This window comes from Phyllosticta capitalensis (genome assembly GCF_038381095.1).
Source record: "Phyllosticta capitalensis strain CBS 128856 chromosome Unknown BKA78scaffold_3, whole genome shotgun sequence".
NCBI classification, from domain to species: Eukaryota; Fungi; Ascomycota; class Dothideomycetes; order Botryosphaeriales; family Phyllostictaceae; genus Phyllosticta; species Phyllosticta capitalensis.
The window spans coordinates 2371357-2394366 of NW_027117441.1; the positions used below are offsets into that span (position 1 = coordinate 2371357).

General features: G+C 54.9%; 8 protein-coding genes across 8 annotated transcripts; 4 read left to right on the plus strand and 4 right to left on the minus strand.

The window, feature by feature from the left end:
• Positions 1-296: 296 nt before the first annotated feature.
• On the minus strand, positions 297-2077 carry BKA78DRAFT_351284 (CTP synthase N-terminus-domain-containing protein; the record flags this gene model as incomplete). The annotated part of the gene is made up of 3 exons (XM_066891138.1): positions 297-1427; positions 1486-1957; positions 2010-2077. The coding sequence occupies 3 exons, from the start codon at positions 2075-2077 to the stop codon at positions 297-299; spliced, it is 1671 nt and encodes a 556-aa protein (XP_066746895.1).
• A 1074-nt stretch (positions 2078-3151) lies between these two features.
• Positions 3152-4674, minus strand: BKA78DRAFT_351286 (velvet factor-domain-containing protein; the record flags this gene model as incomplete). The annotated part of the gene is made up of 2 exons (XM_066891139.1): positions 3152-3803; positions 3854-4674. The coding sequence occupies 2 exons, from the start codon at positions 4672-4674 to the stop codon at positions 3152-3154; spliced, it is 1473 nt and encodes a 490-aa protein (XP_066746896.1).
• Positions 4675-10729: 6055 nt separating this feature from the next.
• BKA78DRAFT_293973 (pseudouridine synthase) lies at positions 10730-12909 on the minus strand (the record flags this gene model as incomplete). The annotated part of the gene is made up of 4 exons (XM_066886277.1): positions 10730-10913; positions 10962-12377; positions 12428-12628; positions 12677-12909. 4 exons carry the CDS (start codon positions 12907-12909, stop codon positions 10730-10732), a joined length of 2034 nt encoding a protein of 677 aa, XP_066746897.1.
• A 176-nt stretch (positions 12910-13085) lies between these two features.
• BKA78DRAFT_309824 (uncharacterized protein) lies at positions 13086-14754 on the plus strand. Its single transcript, XM_066888065.1, has 3 exons — positions 13086-13308; positions 13365-13466; positions 13518-14754. The coding sequence occupies exons 1-3, from the start codon at positions 13214-13216 to the stop codon at positions 14551-14553; spliced, it is 1233 nt and encodes a 410-aa protein (XP_066746898.1). The 5' UTR covers positions 13086-13213; the 3' UTR covers positions 14554-14754.
• A 190-nt stretch (positions 14755-14944) lies between these two features.
• Positions 14945-16935, plus strand: BKA78DRAFT_330649 (signal recognition particle protein; the record flags this gene model as incomplete). The annotated part of the gene is made up of 2 exons (XM_066889797.1): positions 14945-15702; positions 15750-16935. 2 exons carry the CDS (start codon positions 14945-14947, stop codon positions 16933-16935), a joined length of 1944 nt encoding a protein of 647 aa, XP_066746899.1.
• A 526-nt stretch (positions 16936-17461) lies between these two features.
• BKA78DRAFT_351290 (uncharacterized protein) lies at positions 17462-18518 on the minus strand (the record flags this gene model as incomplete). Its single annotated transcript, XM_066891140.1, has 3 exons — positions 17462-18120; positions 18173-18361; positions 18461-18518. 3 exons carry the CDS (start codon positions 18516-18518, stop codon positions 17462-17464), a joined length of 906 nt encoding a protein of 301 aa, XP_066746900.1.
• Positions 18519-18794: 276 nt separating this feature from the next.
• On the plus strand, positions 18795-19389 carry BKA78DRAFT_309828 (uncharacterized protein). Its single transcript, XM_066888066.1, has 3 exons — positions 18795-18982; positions 19032-19156; positions 19208-19389. Exons 1-3 carry the CDS (start codon positions 18815-18817, stop codon positions 19293-19295), a joined length of 381 nt encoding a protein of 126 aa, XP_066746901.1. The 5' UTR covers positions 18795-18814; the 3' UTR covers positions 19296-19389.
• Positions 19390-20999: 1610 nt separating this feature from the next.
• On the plus strand, positions 21000-22884 carry BKA78DRAFT_367280 (major facilitator superfamily transporter; the record flags this gene model as incomplete). Its single annotated transcript, XM_066892596.1, has 6 exons — positions 21000-21153; positions 21212-21462; positions 21516-21549; positions 21596-22030; positions 22057-22501; positions 22562-22884. 6 exons carry the CDS (start codon positions 21000-21002, stop codon positions 22677-22679), a joined length of 1437 nt encoding a protein of 478 aa, XP_066746902.1. The 3' UTR covers positions 22680-22884.
• Positions 22885-23010: the final 126 nt, after the last annotated feature.

Below are 23010 nucleotides of genomic sequence, written 5' to 3' on the forward strand. Positions count from 1 at the left end.
TAAGATCCAAGATTCCATGAGAACCTAGACTCGAATCCAAGAAAAACGAATCCCTCAATTTCCCAGCCTGCCAGCCAGTGATTGATACGCCTGCCCCCAGCCTCAACGCCTAGAAATCAATCCCATGCAGATCGAAAAAGCAAAGAGATTTACATCCACATGACCATTTGCCGTCATCTCCAAACCATCCCTGGTAGTTTCCTTCTTTTTTGATTTGATCATCCCTGTTCCCAAAACATGACGTAGCCTTCCCAAACATACGAAGTAAATCCAAAGAGAACTTCAAGGAAACACCCCTAAAAGTGCTTGCCCTTGTCGGCGGCACCGTTGACGCCGTTGACGGGCGAGTCGATGCCGTCCGAAAGGAGGTCGGCCGTGACCTGCTCGAGGCAGCCAGCACTGGCGGCGACGAAGCCCAAGTAGGGGCGCGAAGGGTCAAGGACGCGCGAGAGGTATTCGGGGTGGTACTGGACACCGACAAAGTAGGGGTGGTCCTTGAGCTCGACGATTTCCATGCGCTTGCCCTCCTCGTCCTTGCCGATGAAGGTGAGGCCGGCCTGCTCGAGGCGCTCAATGTACTCCGGGTTGACTTCGTAGCGGTGGCGGTGGCGCTCGAGGACCTCGGGGGCGTTGTTGTAGAGGGCGCGCAGGCGCGACCACTCGCTGCCGGCCTGGAAGACGGTGGGCCGGAGTCCCAGGCGCATCGTGCCGCCCAAAGTCGCCTTGTCGATTTCGGGCATGAAGACGATGACTTTGTCGTTTGCTTTGGCGTTGAATTCTTCCGACGTGGCGTCCGTGATGCCGCACATGGTGCGAGCGTATTCGATGACGGCGACTTGCATGCCCAGGCACACGCCTAGGTACGGGGTGCGGTTGTCGCGGGCCCACTTTGCCGCCGCCATCATGCCTTCGGTGCCGCGTTGGCCAAAGCCGCCCGGTACCAGAACGCCGGATGCTGTGCAGACTTCGTGCCAGGCCTTGTGGAACTTGGCCGGGTCGCTCTGGCGCGTCGCCGGCTCCAGGTGCTCTGCGTCGACCCAGATCAGGTTGAGCTTGCGCCGGCACCGCATCGCCGAGTGTTCCAGCGACTTGATGACCGACAGGTACGAGTCGTGGAGCTCAATGTACTTGCCCACAAGCGCAACGTTGACCTGCTCGTAGTAGTGGTCCTGCGTGACGGTCAAGCTCTTCCACTGCCTCCAGATCTTGGCCCCCTTTCGGACCATGGCCGCCGGGATGGCATCGCCTTGGATCTTGAAGGCCTCGCGGAGCAGCGGAATCAGGCCTTGCTCCTCCAGGAGCACGGGGACTTGGTAGATTGTGGGCATGTCGCGAACCGCAACGACCTGCTCCACCTCGACTTGGCAGTGGTGCGCAATCTTCTCAATCGTGCTACGCTCCAACGGGCGCTCGCATCGGCAGGCAATCTAAAAAAGAAGCGCGTGAGTAGAACTGCGCCAGGGTGCGGAGCGGCTTATTGCATACCAAATCGGGAATCAGACCAGCGCTGCGCACGCTCTTGACGGCGTGCTGTGTTGGCTTGGTCTTTTGCTCTCCATTGATGGTCGGCACGTACGAGACGTGGATGTTGAGAAAGTTGTTCTTTCCGGCCCGGTGGCGCAGCTGTGTCAGCGCCTCCACAAACGGCATGCTCTCAATGTCGCCGACCGTGCCGCCAAGCTCCACGATGCAAACATCCGGCTCCTCGTTGGTGTCGTCGACGGGGATCTTGGACACTCGCTCGATCCAGGCCTGGATTGCGTCCGTGATGTGAGGCACCACCTGGACCGTCTTGCCCAGGTAGTCACCGCGGCGCTCCTTCTCGATGACATGCTGGTAAATCTTGCCCGTTGTAATGTTGTTCTCGCGCGTCAAGGTGATGTTGAGGTAGCGCTCGTAGTTGCCGAGGTCGAGGTCGACTTCGCCGCCGTCGCTGAGCACAAAGACCTCACCGTGCCTTGAATCCAGTCAGCAGGCGCTTGGGGGGCCTAGATGAGGGGAACGCATACTCCTTGGGGTTCATGGTACCCGCATCGACATTGAGGTATGGGTCGATTTTGATCGACGAGACGTGCATAGCCGGTCAGCATGTTGAGCCCAAGAAAACGCGCACAAAGACGAGAAAGACGCGTTACGGCGGGCCACATATCTTGAGTCCAATGGTCTTGAGCAGCAGGCCAGTCGACGAGGCTTCAAACGCGTCGGATCAGCTAAAGTTCACGCGACTCGCGGGTAGTTCATGAGGGGACGGTCGCACCGATGATGCCCTTGCCAACGCCGCTAATGACACCTGCAACGAGGTTAGAGAGCTGCTTGAAGGTGGACGAGGGCGATGGTAACTTGCCTCCAGACACGAGAACGTACTTCATGGTGATGGTCTCGAGGTTATTGTGCCTTTTCCTGGCTCTTGCCAGGGGGAAGGAAGAAAGAGAAAGGTGAAGCAGGTCTGGGAGAAAAAATATTGGTGGGGCCAATCGGCTAGGGCTGACGTCGCGGGCGCCGCGGCGGGAGGAACTTAAGAAGCGGGAGCCGGTCCAAACTTAAACTCAACACGCCTCTTTGCTGAGTGCCAACGCGCATTGCCTGCCGCTGTTGACATCTCTAGCGTGGTCGAAATTGCCATGATTGCAGTGACTAACCGCCTTGGCTCGTCCTTGGCCGCAGCAGTTCGCGTTTTCTGCGTGAGCTGGCTGAGTGTCAAAGACTGGACGACACACAACCATGGGTACGCTGGATGTGGTGACTGATCACAATATTTTCAACAAGTTGAGATGCATGTAGCAGCAATATAATTCGATCCTCTTAGCGGTCTCTTTCGTACAAAACCAGCCGTTCCTATTACCGCGTCCCGCCATAAAGTCATGCACGTGCCGGTCGTCAAGTCCGTCCCTCTTCTCTTCCATAAATCGTGGTCAAAATTTCTCATCAGAAGGTTCAAACGATGCCCTCACCTCCATACAGGTCCGGCAAATGCTACTACATACCTTGTCCGACTACATGCCGAGAAACTCTCACAAACACCAAGACAAGTCTCTTCCCCATAGGAAGGCAAACGAAGTGGGTATGCCATGCCAGCTTTAAAATGAACCCATAATGCTCGTGATCCGGACCGTGATTTTGCCATTGGCATACTGATTCAACCAAAATTCATCTACTCTCGACGCCTCTTTCGTCCCGCATTGGACTCGTCGTCGTCTTGCTCTTCTTCGCTGATGTTGCTCACTCGCCGTCGGGCCAACGCTTTTTCATTTCCTTTTTTCACTTGGATGTTGCATCCTTGCAGCTTCAGAGCCCGCGTGAGTGCACTGCTGGGCCGCATTCCCGGGAAGTCTTTTGCCGTGTACACGTGGAAGACGTCACTCAATACCTCGGTCAGAATGGGCATGAGTCCGCCGACGTGGAGATTCATCGGATCAATGCGCATGAGAACAAATCTCAGACGGTATCGTCCATGGGTTCGACAGGAAAGATCGGGGAAACAGAAGAAGCACCCCTCAACATCGTGCTCATCCTTGGCCACCGAGGGCGAAGCAACCAGCTGTCCCATCAGTCGCCTCGTTGTTCGTCTGTCAGGCTGGACAAGAGCCGTTTCCTCGCTCGTGCCATCGGCATTCCAAAGCGTGCAGTGAACAACATTGAGCGAGTACCGCAGCTCGTCTGGATCCGACTGCCCTGTTTTTGGATCCGTCACCAAAAGTTGAATGATTGGAGGTGGGTCGATGACTCGTCGATCACGTTCACCAAAGCCGCAAGCGCGTGCCGCAACGGGCTGCTGCCGCACGATGAGCTTGTATTCATATTGACTGAGGATTCTGTTAGTCAAGGCCAGGCAAGGAGTCGGAGCGAAACATACGTCTTGTCCAGTGATGGTCCGCGGAAGGGCGCGTTGGACGTGATACCGGGGGCAGGATTTGCTATGGCACTAGGAGGCGGTGGTGGCGGTGGATGCCTTTGAACTGGCACTGGGGCAGCGGGCTCGGGGAATGAGACCGGAGGACCGTATGATGATGGAACTGGGCTTCGGTGGGAGTCTATCGAAGCCCGATAGGAAGTGTTGCTCGACGAGTAGCTTGAGGTGTAGCTAGGTGACGGCAGCGCTTGGTACGGCTGATGCTGCCTCGAGGGTGGAGGAGGATTTGCCGGTGGTAAGTAAGATGGCTCCGGGTGGATGTGCCTGGACGGCTCCGGAGGGTAGCGGCTGATGGGATCCCTCGGGAGCGGCTTGTTGTCAGGAATGGTCCTCGGCGAAGGTTGGCGTCCATAGTGCTGGTGCGAGTACGGCTGGTGGACTGGTTGGTGACGCGGCGGAGAGTAGGGAGGGTCTGAACGAGGTGGAGAATAAGGGTTGGAGAGGAGCAGCTTTTCTACCGGAGCAGCAGAGCGGGTCTGGGTTCGCGGCTCAGGCCTGGCGGCAGTGGTCGTGGGTAGCGTATGGATGGATGGCAGCGAGCGTTGAGAGGGAGAAAGGAATGGCGGAATGTCTGGTCGCACAGGGTCTCTGGGGATGGAGAGGGGAGGAAGCTGGACAGGCTGGGGCAAACGACGATAGGGATCGCCGAAGTGCGGCGGAGGCGGAAAGTGCGGGAGGTTTTGAGTCTCGGTCATGGCCATGGCAGAGTCGTCGGACGAGTTTGAAGGATGATGTTGCGGCGGCGGCGCTGGAGGTCGGGACATACGTGTGTTATTAGGAGTCGGCAGCAGCAGGCGATGCACGAAGCCGCATTGGGAGCTCCGCGTCGCAACAGCTGGGACGACGGCGAGCGCAGACCAAATGCCAGAGTCGGTGATGTCGAAACAAAGCGGCCGTCTAGTAGCAGGTCGAAGGCCCAGCGTGGCGGAAACGGAGGTTAAAAAGGCACGAACGGGCCGCGGTGTCAAGGTTGTATCTGGATCGACATGGGCAGCGAGCGAGTCGACGCCCCTTGAGCAGCGGTTCAGGATCAGTGGTAGCTTCGGCTATCCGCTACGCTCACTTTGTTCCAGGGATGCCAAAGCCTCACGCCAGACATTTGCGACAACCTGGTAGAGCGAGTGACCCGGCTGTGGCACCGGTTGCCGTGAGGGCCACTGCAGGCCGGGGGAAGCGAGAGGCGGACGAGGCGTTGTGGGCGGCGGCGGCGGCGGCGGATGTTGTAGGTGGTAGAGTGCGGTGTGTGAGAGGGTGGAGGGAGGAGGGCGAGTGGTGGGTGGACGGAGGACGGGATGGGATGGGGGATGGATGGGGGATGGATGGGTGGATGGATGGGATGGCTTGCCTGGCGTCCCGGCGGCAGGCCAGGATTTTTAACTCGGTTTATGCTGCTTCTGCTGCTCTGGGTTCTGAGCAGCTCCAGCAATCGACACAGGTACAGGCAGCGACTGGGAGTGAGCCGGGGGTGCGTCGGTGGCCGGTAGCAACTTGGGGGGCACCGTCCGGGGGCAAGCAGAGCTGGGACTGGGGGTGCACTACTCGCACCTTACAGCCGTCGACTCCCAAGCAAGCTATCCACAATACCAAAGGCCGGGAGAGAGGGCGCAAGGAGCCGGCGTTTCTCATCCATTAAGAGACCTGTCATGCAGGTGCAGAAGCGCATTTTCGTCGCGCATCATCAAATACATATTCAGTCGTTTGGCGGACGGGCGCTGGGCGGTGTTTCGGATCGGCGGGCGCTGCATGTGTCACGCCCAATTGGTCTGGCATGTAACTCGGTCTCAGTGGAGGTGGTGGTTGTGGTGGTCTTGGTGGCAGAGAGGCTGCCAGCACACCACACACACGACGGTCCGAGAGACGAGACGAGACATGCGAGGGATGATGGAATGGTCAACAAGTGTGCGACTGGCAACCAGGAATCGCTGCATCTGTCAACGGGCCCCCTTAGCTGCCGTTGATGGGTTGATTCCCTCGGCGTCAACGGCCACACCAGATGCTTTGAGCAACGCCTGCAGGACACCCATGTCCAGGAGCCTGTGGTGTCGCCCTCGGCACCCGCTCCCAAGCCTTATATAAGGCGGCCCACCTGTACCGTATAAACTGCACTGGCGGTCTGCTGCTGCTGCTGCTGCTGCTGCTGCTGCTGCTGTCGTCGGCTTGCTGTCCATGTCTGAGTGTCCAGGTCGACGAGCCGGGGGGCCATGGCCGTGTGCGACCAGCGCAGACTCTACCTTGTCAAGCCCTGTAGTGAGTGTTGTAGTAATGAGCTGTGTAGTCTGGTTTTATGCTTGACCGTATCGTCGACGTCTCTCCCTCTGTCCCGGATGCGGCGAGGGCACTTGGCCTGGAATGAAGCTTTCGATAGCGTTTGTACGACGCGGGCGGGTGTGGCGGTGGAGCTCTTGATGCATGCGTTTGCTCGTTTCGCTTGCGTCCAAAGGCCCGGCGACGATCAACGCCTTTGCCGCAACATCTGACGACTGCTCGACCGCCGTCTGCTCCTGCGTCGCCGTCATGTGAGGACCGAGACTTTGATGGAAAGACCCGGGAAAACCTGCAAGCCCCGGACAAGCCCCACGACGTGAACCGGGGACGACTCGACAACATTAGGAAGTTTCTCCGCTTGCGTGTTGACGAGAGGTGGGTGCTGCGGAAGCCAGGCCAGCTGGCGCGTCTCCTAGTATCCGGTCAATGTGATGAATCAAGGATGCAAAGGGTCATTGGATGTTCTCTGGAGAGTTGGGTTGTCCGAGTGGAGTGTCGTGGTGGAGGTGCGGGACGTGGCGAGGCGTTCGGGCCATGTCGACCTTAGCGTGAGCTTATTGTCATGAATCACGCTCCTCAGACTGACCAAAACCAGGAACCAGGCTTCACACCCCATGGAATGGCATCTTCCGCGACAAGGTCTCTCTCCGACTGCCGACCAGAGAGCCGCACACCGACAACTCCCAATATCCAATCACTCCCGCTGCTTCCCCTAAGCGCTTGCAGGGACATCACCACCTTGCTGTGGCTGACCTCAGCATGCTGAGACACTTGGCATCCTGTCCACCATGTGCCTTTGCTTTGTCACTAATGCGACTGCTCTCCAGGAATGCCTCTGCGGAACGCCGTTGGACCCACTCGTCCATCTCCTGTTTGTAGAGCCAACATTTGGTCCCTCGCATCAGCATCCATCTTGGGCCTGCAACTCGATTCCCGTCCTCCACAATGCCCGTCAGCCATGTCGGATTTAAGGTCCTTGGACTTGGCCGCAGCATCAAAACAGTAGTCAGTGGCACCTCAACTTTGGTTCAGTCATCGAAACGGCAACTCCAATATATTGGGCAATTTGACCTCTAGCCGCCTCGGATGATGCCACGGTCGACTGGTCTTGACTTGTGGACGCTGGCCAAACACCTACTTCATCGATCAATGCGGTATCGATGGGCTCTGGCTCGACTTTTAGCCGCCAGACATGGTGTCGGCAATCGACCGACATGACCAATGCCTGGAATGCCATACGCAAAAGCATTTTGCGCATACCTGGGATATATTTGTCCTCGACCAAACAATGTCGACGTGACTCGAATCCATCATTTTTGCTTCAGATCTCCCGATCCCTGGCACCTGGTTTTCGCGGCCACTTCCGGCCGGCCTCTGGGCGCAGCTAACCTAACCATTCTCCCCGGCCACGAGGACTCGACAAGCGGCAGTCGTTTGAGCACGCTGTTTGGCTGGCGCTGTCGGGAATGACCGTGGGATCAGCATGCCCTGCTCCGATTCCCGGGTTCTTGTCAACCCATCTTCTGGTTGAGCGTGCATTGTCTTGAATTCAGCTGTTCAGCTCGATTCTGACAGGTCTGCCATAGAAATGTCCACCTTTCAATTGTCATTATCAGCGGGCCTGCATGCCGCATCATAAATCTGATTTTTCAATTTTCCATCACTCGCCAATATCGACCTCGAGTGCCTTCATCTACATGATAGAACCAACCCCGCCCACCTCACAAATCAGCGAATCAACACTTTTGTTGCCGAACAAAATGTCAAAAAAGACGCAATTGGTTCCTTGCAAGGCAGAAATCGGATCGGAAGCAGCACGTCAACTACCATGACGCGGGAGTGCGGGCAACGACAGACGTCCATAAGCCAAACCCAAAAAGTCTGTCAGTTCCCGTCCGTTGTCGACGACGCAATTCGGCCCAACGTACCGTCTTTCCGCCCAGGTTCTCTATCAGGGTTGCGGGCTCGATCAACCCAAACAGATGCTGCCGATCCAATATATTAGATCTTTTGGCACTGACTTTTCCAATCCTCGGCCGCACGCTGCAATAAGGGTTTGGACATGTCGGCCTTTTCAGAAATCTTTGTCCGACGAGTTGCGACTTGGCAATCACGCCCAGTCCTTCGATGCCATACAGGTCACGACAAATGACAAAAAAGGTTCGGGGGAGCAAAGATCCGCAAGTAAGAATCACGCTCACCAGAGATCGATTGCCTTTTCCAGAATGGATCCCCGGAGGTCGGTTGCTCTACTTCCAAAACTCTGAATAAAAATTCGATGCCCTTTTCGAAGACCGAATCAAATCCCGTGGCTCGGCCGATTATCTTTCCTATGCCTGCTAGAGCCTGATGTCATGATGCCGAGTACCACTTGCTTGAAAGGGTCAATCATGAGCTTTTCAACATCAGGTACCATGTTTCTCAACCTTCCAACACACCCCTCCAACATCTTTTCCATATGAATATCGCGTCGGTGTCTTTTTCATGATTCCGAGATGTTCCAACCCCACTGCACAGCTTGGCTCTACATCTGCTCCGCCTCTTCTCCAAATCTGCTCCTCGTTTTCTCCAAACCTACTCCTCCTCTTCTCCACCACTTTGCCATGTCACACGTCTTGTGAGTTGTCAGAACACGAACACCGCTTTAGGCAGTCTGCTCCACTTCGCACTATATCCACCCGTCCTTCCACGGCCCAAGCGTAGAGGAAAATACCCTTGAGTCAGCCTATCATGATGGCTCCCGCACCACCATAATCAACGCTGATTGGTTTATCAATATCTACCCTGGCAGACGTTGCCCTTGTCTTTAGAAGATGCTTGCAGTGAACCGTTCAGTTCATTAGGAAGGAGGGGAAGAAGAGGAGTAACTTGGACAGTATTGCTCAAAGCGGACTTCATCTACCAGACTGCGAGATATTCCCCGCTTTATAAATTGCTAGCGCGGTGCCGCCATCAACAAAGACATTGGGACCAACTCGCAGTCATCGAATCAACACCACAAAATGCAACGCTTGACTACGTGATAGCTTAACTTCAAAGCTTCCTTTCACACCAGACGTGCTCGCAAGCCCCCTTTCCCTCTTCTCAAGTCTGTAGACCTGTATCCTTACCCAACGCTTGTGAGCCGATGCTACACTGATCCTTCCACCTCAATGTTGAGCATCGACCCCGAATTCTCGAACTCTCTCTCTTGGCTCTCGCCCATTCACCTACCTTATACCCGGCTCTTGGATAACCAACTTACCACTTTGAGCTTGCATTCACAACCTCAACAAACAACCAACTCCCCTATTCACTATTCTTGAAAAAGATCTCACAAACCAACTCCTTCCAGCACTCTGCATATCCGTGCTCCTCATCCGCCGTCCTTCCTGATCCCGCTCACCCAGCATTCAGGCCTCCGTGTCACAGTATGATTCAGAACCGACTACCTTGGATCTGTCAGTTTGGACCCTTTCCCTTTCTTGGGCTTTCACCCGATCTGGCCGTAGAAGAGGAGGGGATTTGAGGGGCTGTTGTAAGTTTTCGACATGACGTCTTCGGAGCGCATTCAGTGATTGAACTTGACGACGGACTGCCCGCTTTGACGACGGCCAACCCGGCGGACCGCTCCTTCTCCCCAATGCGCTCGATCAAAATGCCTCGGCTCCTTGAAGACGGTCTCTTCACTCTCACACGTTCTTGCTATCAAGCAATACGGACAGAACTACGCAGCCACAATGCCCAGCAAACAAACACAGCCACAGCTCCCCACATCCGCCGCCAGCGCCCACTAGCACGCCATCGCGTACGGAAACAAAGTAAACCCAAAACCCACTCGACAAAAGAGAGTTGGTTGGGTAGGGTTCGGTCCACTGCCTGCGTCCGAGCACTTTTCCGACCCTACTACATACCGTTTGCTAGCGCCCGACAACGTTTGGGTTTTTGGTTTCCCAGGAAGGAAACAGGCGCGCGCTTGGTTTGGTTTGGTTTGGTCGGTAGACAGGTGGAGAGACGAATCAGGACGAGCGGCAAGTGATGTGGCAGATGCGCATGCCGTAGGGGATTGGATTATTGATTGGGTGGAGAACAGAGGTGAGAACGAATGGTCTTGGGCGCTGGTTTGATCGTCACAGTCGCAGATCGAGGTGCGCATGAAGTCAACAGAGGTGCTCGATGTCTCGTCCAAATCGATCGAGACGCGAGAGGGAGGAAACAAGGACCCGATGTGAGCAAGTAAAGCCATCAAGATGGGAGACGTCACCGTTACATCCATCATCGTCAAATCGAGGAGCACCGCAGAGGCCGACAGGCCTGCAACGGGCATACATCATCCAACGAAAGTCACCTCATCCCAACCATACAGACGCAGGAAGCTACCACGAACCGGGACAAAGCTTCCGCCCCAGCGCATGCAAGGTTGTTGACAACAGAGTTTCGCGTTTGCATTGCTTGTTGGACTCGGACGCTCGTGATTTCTCGCTTGCTAATCTTCCGCCGCCCCCGTCGATGCATGCTTGTTGCATGCTCTCAGCTGTCTCTCTCAGCTCTCTAATACCTAGGTAAGCTACCCACCTAGCCCTCGCCTCCTTCAACGTCCGACTCGCCCGACCCGCCATCGTACTCGACGGGCTTGTTCATCGTCTTGGCCCTGGCGGCTTCGGCTTCAGGACCTTGGGTCGCGGCTACGCCCTTGGAGCTCAGGTACAGGAAGAAGGGATCTCTGTAGCCGTCGATGTGGGCAAAGAAAGCATTGAATCTATGTACGTTAGCATTGGACGTGATGGTGGGGAGAGGTAGTGCTTACTGGTTGCTCTCCTCTTCCTCACGAAAGATTCTGTCATAAATTTCCCGCTGCTTGAACTCCTGGATTTCCTTCTCCCATCGAGAAAAGTCAATCTTCTCGCGGCCAAATTTGTCTGCTGCCTTTGCGTTGTACGAGTCGAAGACAGGTCTCTCCAACAAAAGACCGAGACCTGGCACCTTGGGAATCGCTAATTCGACGTTTCCGAACGACTCGCGAATACGCTCCACAGGACAGCCGCAGCGGACGACGAGGGCAGCCATTCCAACCATTTTGCGAATCTGGTGCATCATGAAACTTTGGCCGTGGACCTTGAGACTGATCCATTCGGTATCGGCAATGATGATTGGCTTATCAGCGGCCTTGAAACTCTTGATGTGACGTTTTGCAGAAGCGTCTTTGAATGACTTGCGCACAGTGTAGTTGTGGAAGTTCCTGGTGCCAGTGTATGCGTCAAGGGCTTCACGGAGCCGCTCAAGACGTTTCTCGGGAATGCGATATGCTTTCTTTGCTTCCATGTAGAGGGCCTTGACCTTCTTGACCGCGCTCTCAATAGCGCGCTTCTGGGCGAGCGTCAGATGGTTAGGGTCCACAGGCGGCAGGTCGTCCTCTGCTGTAGGGTTGGGCTTGTCCTCGGTGACCTGCATCTCATCCACAGGCGCATCACTAGGTTTTTCCTGAGTTGCGTCAACGTCCATGGGATCGGCAGACACCTGCTGTGCCTCCGTCTGATTTGCCGGCTTCGTTCCATTGATCACAATGGCTGCTTCTTCCGTCTTTTCGTTTGGATCCGCTGCGTTGCTCTTCTCACCAGCAACTTTCACAGGCTGTGCCATGTCCGCCGCATCTTCCGCGGCAGCCTCGTTGGTCTTTTCATTAGGGGCTTCTGGGTCCGTATCAGATTCCCAGAGCGCCTTCTCAACGAGATCTCGCACCCAAGGCTTCATCTTTTCAAGTGCAGGCTTGATGTATTTTTCGTCGACCTCGCTCCAGTAGTTTGCAACTTCTTCTTGCCGAGACTCGTATGCCTCCCGGTCACCGACCTCATCGGCCAATTCGACTAGTTTCTTTCCCATGAAGCTTTTTGGGTGTGGCGGCAGAAAAGAATATGTGGGAATAAGGTACTCGTACCACCGCGAGTCCACGGCTTGGTATGCGCTGAAGCTTCCAGTGGTTCGCTCGATTCCCCAGACCCTAATTTGAGAGGAGAGGTGACTGTTGATCTTTTCGACCACATCCTCGTCTTCGATGATGAGCTTCAGGGAGATCACGTTTCCGGCGGCGTGTACACCCTTGTCGGTTCTTGCGCAGCGGACAAGGCCTGATTTCTTCGGGTCGTTGGCGTTGGCTTTCGAGATTGCCCCTGCCTTGACAAAGGCAGCGAAGAGGTCGCCTTCGATCGTCTTTTGGTCAGGCATACTGTCGCCTGTCAGCCCACTTCACTAAGCTCACTTCACCCACAGACTTACACTTGCATGCCCTTGTAACCAGAGCCAGAGTATCCCATCATGACTGCCACCTTCCTCTTCGGTCTCCGCTCTTCCTCTTCAATTTCGTCCTTGGAGAACTTCACCGCGTATACGGGATCGTCTGCCTTGCCTTCGGCCTCTAGTCTTAGGCGCTTCGCTTGGGCCTCTTCATTGCGCTGGCGCTTGTCTGGTTGTTCGCGGCTTCACATCAGTTAGTTGCGCGCACGTTCATGGACGGGTGAAACGTACAAATACTCTCCTCGACCAATATCCTTTCTCTTATTTCTTGGACCAGACTTGTCAGAGCCCTTTTTCTGTTGCCATTTGCGCTTGTTGCCTCGTGTGCCAGCGTCGCGGTACTGCTGCTTGCCCTCGTCCGCAGGAGTGCTGGCAGAGGACTCGGCTGGGCCCTGGGAAACGTCTTGAGTGGGCTGGGCGTCCATTGGGAGCGAGGGCTTAGTCTCGCTAGATTCCTGGGCCATGGCGAGGATTTGAGGGACATGGAGAGGGAAGTGATGGACCTTGCAGCACCAGTCGTGAAATTCAGAAACTACGACCGGTACAACCCCGGGATCTGCATCGAGCTAGCGCACGTGCCAGCGGGACGAACTCCCCCGGACCGGCACCGTCTCTGCGGGTCCGCCGCATCCATTTCCATTCGCGCCCCGACGTCGACGCGATCTTTGTTCATCCTCACCCTCCTTCCCGCCGTCTGCCTCAATCCTTCGCACGCCACCTGTCAGATGCTTGCGCCATCTGTCACTTGTGAGCGCTGAACGTTTGGCCATGGAGATTGCCAAGGTCCTCGTCCGGACTGTCGCCCGCGTCTTTTACGACACTGAGCAGATCATTGTCGTTGATGCCCTGGTCAACCATGGCGCGTACGTGGCGCTCGCATGCTCTGGTTCACCTCACTAGACGCTTATGCGTATTGCAGGATTTCTGCGGTTGACCTATCGCTGGTCATGGACGAAGGCAAGAATCACAAAAAGGTCCAGAAATACGCGGCCAAGCTGAGGGAAGGCGGCCTTGTATCTGTGTATGAGACTTTCCATCTTATCTTCAGGACGACAGCTGACGACTTTGGTAGATACGTTCGCTCCGAGACCCGCGAAGGCGCCCAGAAGCCGATCAATAGGGAGTATTACTTCATCGACTATCGACGCGCGGTCGACTGCATCAAATATCGGATTCACATGCTGGACGAGAAGATAAAGGCGATTTCCAAACCTACTCAGGAGAAGAAGGACTTTTCGTGTAATCGATGCGGTTCACAATGGACAATGATGGAAACTATCGACCACCCTGATCCGCTTGGACGCGCGAGCGGCTTCCTCTGCAAGCGCTGCGATTCCCCCCTTCAGTCGCGGAAGCACGACGAAGAAGCCGAGCCCGAGGCCGACGACACTCCCGCAAAGTTCAACAAGCAATTCAAGCCCTTGCTCGACATCCTGCAGCAGATTGATTCCGCATCGGTACCCGCGATTTCCGGCGAGGAAGCAGTGGCGAATGCCAAGCCTGTGCCTCGTGATGAGCAAGTCAATCCGGCTCAAAAGACGGAAGTCGTGCAAGATGAAAAGCTGCGGCCAACTGCTGTCAAAGGACTCCAGACCGGCCCCGACAAGGTTGAGATCACCATCTCGACGGAAGAGGAGAATACGGCGGCAGAGAGGGCCAAGATTGCAGAGCAAAAGGCAAAGCTTGCGGCTTCCAACGAACTTCCGGTCTGGGCCACACACTCGACAGTTGCGGGTGAAGCAGCTGCTGCCAGCACCAACGGAACGAACGCGACCTCTAGCGAGCCGCTCAACGGAAACACGGATGCAGAGGAGAAGAAGGCCAGCAACGCCGATCTTGACGCGTATTTTGCTGCTTTGAAGCAGGAGCAGGAAAGGGCAGCTGCGAAGAACGACGACGAAGATGAAGAGGAGGAAGATGACGAAGACGAATTCGAGGACGTTGTGACCCCTTCAGCTCCCGTCACCGATGGGCAGCCCGAGGCCAAGAGGGTGAAGACGGAGGAGTCTGCTGCCCCAACACCTCTTGTATCTTCAGCTGCCGCGGCATCTTCTGCTCAGCCCTCGGGCGACGAGTCAGATGCGGATGAGTTTGAAGACGCCCTTTGATTTGCATGGGAAGGAGTTTGGTCACGAATGACGGTCTGTTGCATTTGCTGGCGCAAAGGGAACTGGGAAAAAATGGGAACATAGAAGAGGTTGCCGTCTTGGGTGGCTAGCAATCTCAAATAATTATTGATCTCTGGTAATTGGTGGTGCCGAGTCTGAATGCATGCATGGAAAGTTCTGAATACATCATTTCGAGAAGACCAATTATTTCTGCTGTACAAAGTCGTGATTCGGCGGGACTCAACATGGCTCTGAGCTCCACACCTCGACCGACCTCACCGCCCGCATTCTGCCGAATACATACGTCGACTGCCGATTCAACCCCACCGCCACGTCCTTGCATGGCCTTTTGCTGACTTTTGAATCATTGCCCATCCTCGCGCTATCCAGCATGGCCGCAAACTCCAGCGACCTCTCGGCCTTGCTGGCGCGGCTGGACCTCAACGACGGAACCGTCGACCACGACAAAATCCTCCAAGCCGTAAACGCGCAACTCGCAAAGTCCAAGAACAATGTCGACCTCCAGCATATTCGCGCCGTCGCCCTCTTGAAGCTTGACAGGTTCGACGATGCCTTGCGACAATTTGAGCAAGGTGGAGATAAGCTCAAGCAGAAAGCTCCGCTTGAATACGCGTACGCGCTCTACAAGACTGGCAAGCTAGACGAGGCGTCAAAGGTGGCCAGTGGCAGCAGCGGAAGAGGAATCAATCACGTCCTTGCGCAGGCAACATACCGCGCAGAGAATTTCCAACACGCTGGCGACGTCTATCGTCAGCTCGCATCGCGGCCGCAAGACGGCGAATCTTTCGAAAGCCCCAACGATATCAACATTAACAGCCTCGCTGTCGATGCGCAACTCCACTGGCAGGCCAATGGCGGCCTTTCAAAGAAGAACAAGCTCGGGAGGGAGGACATGGAGGCCTTTGAGACTGCATACAACGCGGCGTGCTTTAGCATCTCAAGAGGAGAGCTGGCGCAGGCAGAAGTGCTGTTAAAACGGGCTCGGGATCTTTGCTTGGCCTCTGACCTCAGCGAGGAGGACAAGAAGGCAGAGCTGATGCCCATTTTGGTCCAGCAAATCTACCTGGCGAGTCAGTTGGGCAAGGCCGACGACGTGGAGAAACTGGCAACAGAAGTGTCGATTCCAGAGTATGCCATACCACCAATTTTATGTCATAAATGCTGACATCCCGCAGAGTACCTGATTCGTCGACGAGGCACATTGCGCTCATGAACGAATTGGCTTCGTCGCGTCAGGTGGAAAACCCCTACCTGTCGAAGCGCAAACTGGAGTCTACTTCTCACATCCCCCGAAGCGACCGTCTGTTCACATTCCAACAATCACTCATGGACCATAACAATTACATCACCGAGCTCCAGTCGAACAAGCATGAAGGCGTTGCGCGCTCGACATTGTCGAAGATTTCTGCGCAGCCATCATCCACCACTGCCTTCTCTACAAATGCTCTGTCTGTATTGAATGCCGCTGCGCACACAAACGGGCTTCGTGGACGGCCCGCAATCAAGAAGCTTCTTCCCCTTGTTCACAGGAGACCACGGGACGTAGGACTTGCTTTGACAGTCGTGCAACTTTACTGCCAGGAATCTAATTACGGCGCGGCAACACCTCTGCTGGAGAACTTTCTTCTGCGTCTCGAGAACTCGACCGACGAACAGGATCACGATGTGCGTTTCTCACCTGGCCTCGTCGCTGCGCTGGTAGCTCTCTATGCGAAGGCAGGCCGAAAAGCTGCCGTTCGGAGCGAGCTGGCCAAGGCCACGGACTACTGGCGCCAAAAGACCAAGAACCCACCAACCTCGCTCTTGATGGCTGCAGGAACACACTTGATCGAGTCTCACCAGCCCGGTGATCTTGAAAAGGCGGGGGAGATTTTCTCCAGCCTCCTTGAGGTGGATCCCAACGACCACGCGGCGGCCGCCGGTTTGGTTGCTGCTTATGCCACGACGCAACCGGACAAAATTTCGCCGTCCCAGCTGGATAAGTTGACTCCTATTTCTCGCCTTGTTGCCGACGTGGACGTCGATGCTCTGGAATCAGCAGGCATCGCAACACCACCCTTCCAGCTGCAAGCTGCTGCGAAGCGTCCGCCTCCAAAAGAAAAGGAAGAGCCCGCCAAGAAGAAGAAGCTGAGGCCAAGCAAAATACCCAAGGACTTTGATCCGGACAAGAAGATGGATCCGGAGAGGTGGCTGCCGATGAAGGACAGGAGTTATTACCGTCCGAAGGGAAAGAAGGGCAAAAAGAGGGACGCGGGGCTAACGCAGGGTGGATTCGTGGAGGAGCCAAAGGCCAACCAAGCCCAAACGAGTGGTGGTGGAGGTGGTGGACAAGGAAAGAAGAAAAAGAAGGGAAAGAAATGAGCGGACAGTTGATTGGGCATTTAGGAATCTTTGAAAAGTTCGAGACGGCAACTGTGGATGGAGGCAACGTCCGGGTTTCAGTCGCCCTTATCAGAAAGACGTAAGGAACAATATTTGCTCTGTGACTTAATTGCACGTGGAGCTCTGGAGCGACTGGGATTCCCAAATTTTTGTCTCTGAAAGCACAACCCGCTCAAAATCAAGGAACGCATACAATAGGCGTCGACTTTGAGAGTCACACATGAGAGAGAAGGGGACATGATTACGGATCTTCTGGTCCATTGAATTCTGCATTGAATATGCAGGAGTATCCAAAGTTTTTGAGGAAGCCTTCGTCGACGGGCTTTCGGTTCGAAATCGTGCCCCTCTCCCCGCTCCTTTCTCAGTGCCATTGGCATCCAACTTGGTGTCTCGCACCGTCGCTGCTGCTGCCCACCAATCGTTCTCCCATACTCCAATCTTGAACCCTGGTCAGCAACTCCATAAACCGATTGCCAACTCGACTCCCGTCTCGCCACCTGCCCCATCAACGGTCCTCCTGCTCGGCAGCCTTCTTGGCTCGCTTTGGCCTGGTGCCCGAGCCTGCACTGACCACGATGGGCAAATCCTCGATATCTGGAGGACCAAGCGAGTCTGCGATTCCCTTCCAAAAGTCATAGATCGTTTCGCCATCTTCAACTTTGGTGTCAAAGTTGGGTGCGACCTTGGGCGCCAAACGGTATCGGAACTCTGCGTCGGCAATCACGAGCCAAGTGTGGAAGACGAAATAGGCCCAGGACTTCAGCAGTCGGTTGGTCGTGTCATCGATGCCGTCCAGACGCTTGAAGATTGCTGCAAAATCGACGATGTTGGTGACCGGCGCCCACATCTTTTTGGCGAAATCGAGCTGATTGGTGGTGAAAAGGGGCTTCCAGACTGACTCCATGCGCTCTCTTGGAGTCATCGCTGTCAAGTCCTTCTTGCGTTCAAGGCTGAGTTCGTATCCTTTCTTGACCTGTTCAGCAACGAACTTCAGGATCTTTCCCTGAATTCTCGAGGCTGCCTGGGAGTGGCTGTGCACAAGCCACGAGCTTGCATATGTGCCAGGGGTCGTGCTACCAGCTAGAACACTCATATCTGCAGAATCAAGGCCGTGGTAGAGGAAGCAGAGTATGGAGCGCAGCTCCTTCACCCTCTTCGAATTGACTGCAGATCATTAGCATCATTGAGGGCCAGCCATTCCGCAGAAGTACTCTACCGTCAAGCTGCTTTGTGGCAGCGGTTGCAGCGGCACTCTTCTTATGGTGATCGAAGCTGTTCAGGAAATCCGTTAGGCCGAGGAGAACGACGCGATCACCAACGAGACTACCTGCCGGGGCCGGTGGATGCTCATCATCTTCCGGATCATCGACGGTACGCTTCCTTTTGCCAGAGCTATGAGTTTGGACTTGACTGTTTGGTTCAGATCAGTCGGTAACCCAATCATGATCTGAAGTCGCCTGCCATTCATTGCCTTGGGGTGTCTGTGAGGCTTGGAGGCCTTCACCCAGGCCGCCTCGATCACCTCGAGAAGGCTCTGCGCTGGGTGCCTCTCTGTCCGGCATGATGTTGAGCTCGTATGGGTTGTTGGTTGTGAGGTGGGTGAGGTGGAAGATACTGTGGCGGAGTGGTGGTGAGATATTACAGTTGAGCCTTGTGATTAAGAGAGGTAAAGTAGGGAAAGACCACCTGAAGTGGGCCGCAGTCTAACCCCTTAAGAATTCACTTGCCGCTTGTGAATTCGCGGTATCGCCGTGCATCTCTTCATATCTCTACGGAGCTTCCTCTACCTTCATCCAACCATCTCCGCATTCGCCGCCGCGCTCGTCTCCACACCACCACTTCACCACCAACTGTCGACATGAGTCTGCAAAGCTTCGACGAACGCCCTGCCAAGAAGCGCCGTTTCTTTGACGAGGACGAGCCCTCTCCAACTCACCAACCTTCCGACTGCCAGCCAACAGCCAACAAACGAGCAAGACCCAATATGGCATCTACTCCTGTGGAAATCCCTCGCCGTGTGTTCAAGGTGAATAAGACTCGAAACTGCCCTAAAAGTAACTAACAGCTGGGATTAGATCTGGTACAAGCACTGGCAGGAAACCCCTAAGCTGGGACTCCTGCGCGTTTCGGACGCGTTCTTCCTCATCGAAGAAGCTGGCGGAGAGCTCGTCCTAGCCAGCGAAGCGTGCTGGACGATTGTGTAAGAAGCCTGATCTTTATGCCTGAATCAAGAGAGTAATCGTCGACCTAGCGTGGCGTTCCGCGAAGGACTTACCAACCCAATCGACACTAGCAAGCCCGAATGGAATGACTTGGTCATGACTGAGGTCACGGATTGAGGAGATGGAACAGGGACAAAATCGAAGGAGCTTGTATGGATTGAGTACCTGAATTGGACTGGCCTAAAAGCTTCACTGGGGGCGATGATCTGGAATAAACCTTTCTGAATCTGCCTGCGTATCCACACACATTGTATGATTTTCATGGATGTCGCACAAGCTTTTCAGGCATGATCTGATCTGGCAACAGCCTTCAAGTGTTTATCTGCGAAGTTACCCACTTGCGTTTGCTTGAAACTCTGAAGCCTCATGTCCGACACCTTAACCTTCTCGTCATCACTCTCCATTCAACACCTCAGCTCCCTGCCGATCTCACTTGACTCCGACCACCACCATCTGCCCCGCCTACAAAGGATCCCCAGACGCCCAATCATCATGGCTTCAAGAGCATGTGGCTATGTCTCGTTGCCCGATTGGGTGGAAGTGAGACTGACTGATGATCGCACAGAGCGCGATGGATAGACCGGCTGTCCAGAAGCCGTACGACGTCCATCCCGTGCCGCAACTGGTCTATTACTTGGAAGATAAGGAGACCATCCTCCGCGGCAACCCGACGTCCGTGACGGCGGAAAAGGCGAGCCTGGTGTATCAGGGGGAGGCGTTGATTGAAGGCGGATTGGACACTACCGACGGACCGACGACAGCGTTGGGTAAGTCCAGCGGCATGAAACTTGCCTCCCTTCACTTGTGGATGATGCTTAGTCGTTTGGCAGTCTATCTCCATGATTCCCGATACGGAACCTTGACTAATCGTCTGTTGAGGCTCGCAAAAAGCCTGGCCTTCGCCCAAGGACGCACGAATACACTGTTCACCAGCAAGGGTGCGAGAGGGTAGCCGCAACTTTAGACACTAAGTTTTGGTTAGGACTCGAAGCCCTTGGACGAGCTCCCATTCATCCTCCGATTCACCCGATCTATGGTGATAGCTCACAACGCGTGCGCATTCCTCCACAACTTGAGAATGGGAGTTCGTCGTAGCCGTCCAACCCCCACCCGCCGAAGGTGAACAACGACGCATTCATATGCGGTTGAAAATGAGACCTTCCGAGTTTTCTTACTGCAAGTACTGGACGGGGCGCTTGACTGCTCCCTGTGATCCGATACATCCAGCAGAGCGCTGCGCTGCCTGTCTTTTCTGCGTCTCGCCAAGCGGGGCGGACAGCGATCACGTCAGAGACGTCCTCAAATGCGTTTACACGCGGATGGAGGGGTCACTCTGAACGACTGGTCAAGAACCACCTCGCGCTTTTTTCGATGTCCCCTTCTTACTGTTGATTTCACCCGCGCGCATGTTCACGAACTGTGGCATCCGCAATACTGTGGGTCAGGAGAATGACTTCAAAGGACCATGAGTGGGGTGAATGAGCCAATTCCTTACATCAAGGAGCCTTGCAATGGTGCAATTTCCATCCAAGGCCTTTTGTGCTACCTTGCGTAGCACTCACAGGTCCCAAAGCCGGGTATTTTTACGCACTCTAGGCGAATCTCCGACTTGCACCTGGTCAGCTTCAACGCCAAGTTCCGCTCCGCCTGGGTTGGTCAATGGTGATTTGGGGCCCAGCATTGCGTGCGAACAAGATGACGCCGGGTTTTGAAGGTGGGATGAGGGAAAAGTACTAAAAGCTTGAAGAATCCTATAGCGCCACGTTTTTTGAAGAACTGCCGTGCTTGTAGTGCTTCTATCCGTGGTTGCCGTCTTATGTCATGGCTGCTCAAGCGCGCAGTTGGTGGAAGCTCCAATGGTTCGCCGATACCGATACGCCAGAGGAGAAAAAGCTCATCGTCCGGTTGGACCTCCTGATTGTCCCCTACGCGGTGCTCTCATACTGGGTCAAGTACGTGGACCAAGCCAACCTTAGTAAGCCACATGACCGAAAGATTTGGGCGCTGTGCCCTTCGGTTGCTGACAAGCATAGACAATGCGTATGTCGCTGGACTCAAAGAGGACCTTGGATTCCATGGCAATGAGCTCGTCCAGCTCCAGACATTTTACATCATCGGCGCGGTGGTGGGGCAAATTCCAATCATGTTCTTGCTGACGTACATCCCGATGCATTGGTTGATTCCATTTCTCGATGTCGCATGGGGTGTTTTCACCCTCCTCCAGTATCGTGTCACAGGATACGCGGAGTTGGCAGCATACCGGTTCCTCATAGGCTGGTTCGAGGTCAGTGTGCCGCATAACACAAACATGATCGACCACTGACTGTGTTGTTGTAGGCGGCATTCTTCCCGGCCATGCACTACCTCTTTGGTCAGCGAATTGACCTTTCGAAGAATCCAAAACTAATTTCATGCAGGATCCTGGTATCGCGGCCACGAAATTGCCCGGCGTGGAGGCATCTTCTATGTCGGTCTCTCTTTGGGCACGCTCACTGCCGGCTTCATTCAAGCCGGCGCATCCGCAAGACTCGACGGAGTCAACGGACTGGCAGGATGGCGTTGGATGTATATCATCTGTGCAGTGATCACGATTCCCATCGGTATCCTGGGCTACTTCGTCATCCCTGGAACTCCGGAGCAGCCCAATCGCCTGGTATTAGGGAGAGAAAATATCGAGTTGAGCGTCGAGAGATTGAAGCGGGCCGGACATGCTTCGCACGGCAAGTTCAGGATCGGCGCTCTGAAAAACGTGTTTTTGTCGCCGCAATTCTGGGCCATCATTCTTGTCGACGTTTTCTTTTGGAACGCGGGCATCCACACTAGTTCGGGGGCTTTCTTGCTTTGGATCAAGAGTCTCAGGCGCTACTCTGAGGCCAAGGTGAACGAACTCGGAACGATGCTCCTGGGCTGGGCATCTTTTACACCCTGTTTGTTTGCTTCGCCTCGGATCTGGTTCTTGGTCCAGCGTGGGCGATCACAATGGCACATACCTGGAACATCATCGGCTTGATCATCTTGGTCATCTGGAATGTGCCCGAATCAGCCAAGTGGTTTGCTTTCTCGACCATCTATTCTTCACCGGCAATGTCGAGCGTCTTCCACGGCTGGGTAAACACTCAACTGCGGTCTTCACCGGCTGAAAGGTCCTTCACGTTGGTCCTCATCAACGCGATTGCCCAGTCGTCTACAGCTTGGACCCCTCTTTTGGTGTTGCCCACAGTCGAAGCACCGAGATATCCCAAGGGCTATGCATTTTGTCTTGGCTCAGCAATCCTGCTCATCATCTCAACGCATCTGCTGCGACTTTATGTCAAAAGAAAAGAGTACGTTGTCCCTAAGCAGCCTTAACTTTGCAGCCCTTTTGCTAATTGATTGCCATCCAGTCCCCAGGTAGAGAATTCAACGGAATTCCTCGAGAGCGAAGCCGAGGACAACACCAGCGTCGAAAGAGGCAAGCAGCCCTCAGTCGCAGTGAGCGGTAGAGACAACCGCGGTGATTAGGATGGATTTTTTGGACGGCATCGGCATTCTCAAGCGAATGTGAGGGTGGCAATAGTTGGAAATCGCAAGTTGCAGCTTGTGAACGACGTGAGACCTTTTGCCAAAAGTCGCAAGGCGCCGTGATAGTCAAGTTGAACGTTTCTCACAGGATAGCGAAGGAAATGTCAACTCCAAGTTTGGGGCAAAAGTTGCTTCGCACGAAGCTGCTATCCACGTACCCGAATCAAGACATTTGGGAGTGACACCAGGGATGTGTTGGGGGCGTGATCTTCGGCAGCCTGCCGGGTAGTCTCCCGCACTTCATATCCGAAGGCAAGAATCAGCTTAGAGC

Coding starts and splice junctions, on each gene's coding strand:
- BKA78DRAFT_309824 (XM_066888065.1), top strand. CDS start 13,214: ATGGAGATTGCCAAGGTCCTCGTCCGGACTGTCGCCCGCGTCTTTTAC. Junction 13,309..13,364: donor GCCCTGGTCAACCATGGCGC/GTACGTGGCGCT, acceptor TGCGTATTGCAG/GATTTCTGCGGTTGACCTAT. Junction 13,467..13,517: donor GAAGGCGGCCTTGTATCTGT/GTATGAGACTTT, acceptor CGACTTTGGTAG/ATACGTTCGCTCCGAGACCC.
- BKA78DRAFT_309828 (XM_066888066.1), top strand. CDS start 18,815: ATGAGTCTGCAAAGCTTCGACGAACGCCCTGCCAAGAAGCGCCGTTTC. Junction 18,983..19,031: donor TCCCTCGCCGTGTGTTCAAG/GTGAATAAGACT, acceptor AGCTGGGATTAG/ATCTGGTACAAGCACTGGCA. Junction 19,157..19,207: donor GAAGCGTGCTGGACGATTGT/GTAAGAAGCCTG, acceptor TCGTCGACCTAG/CGTGGCGTTCCGCGAAGGAC.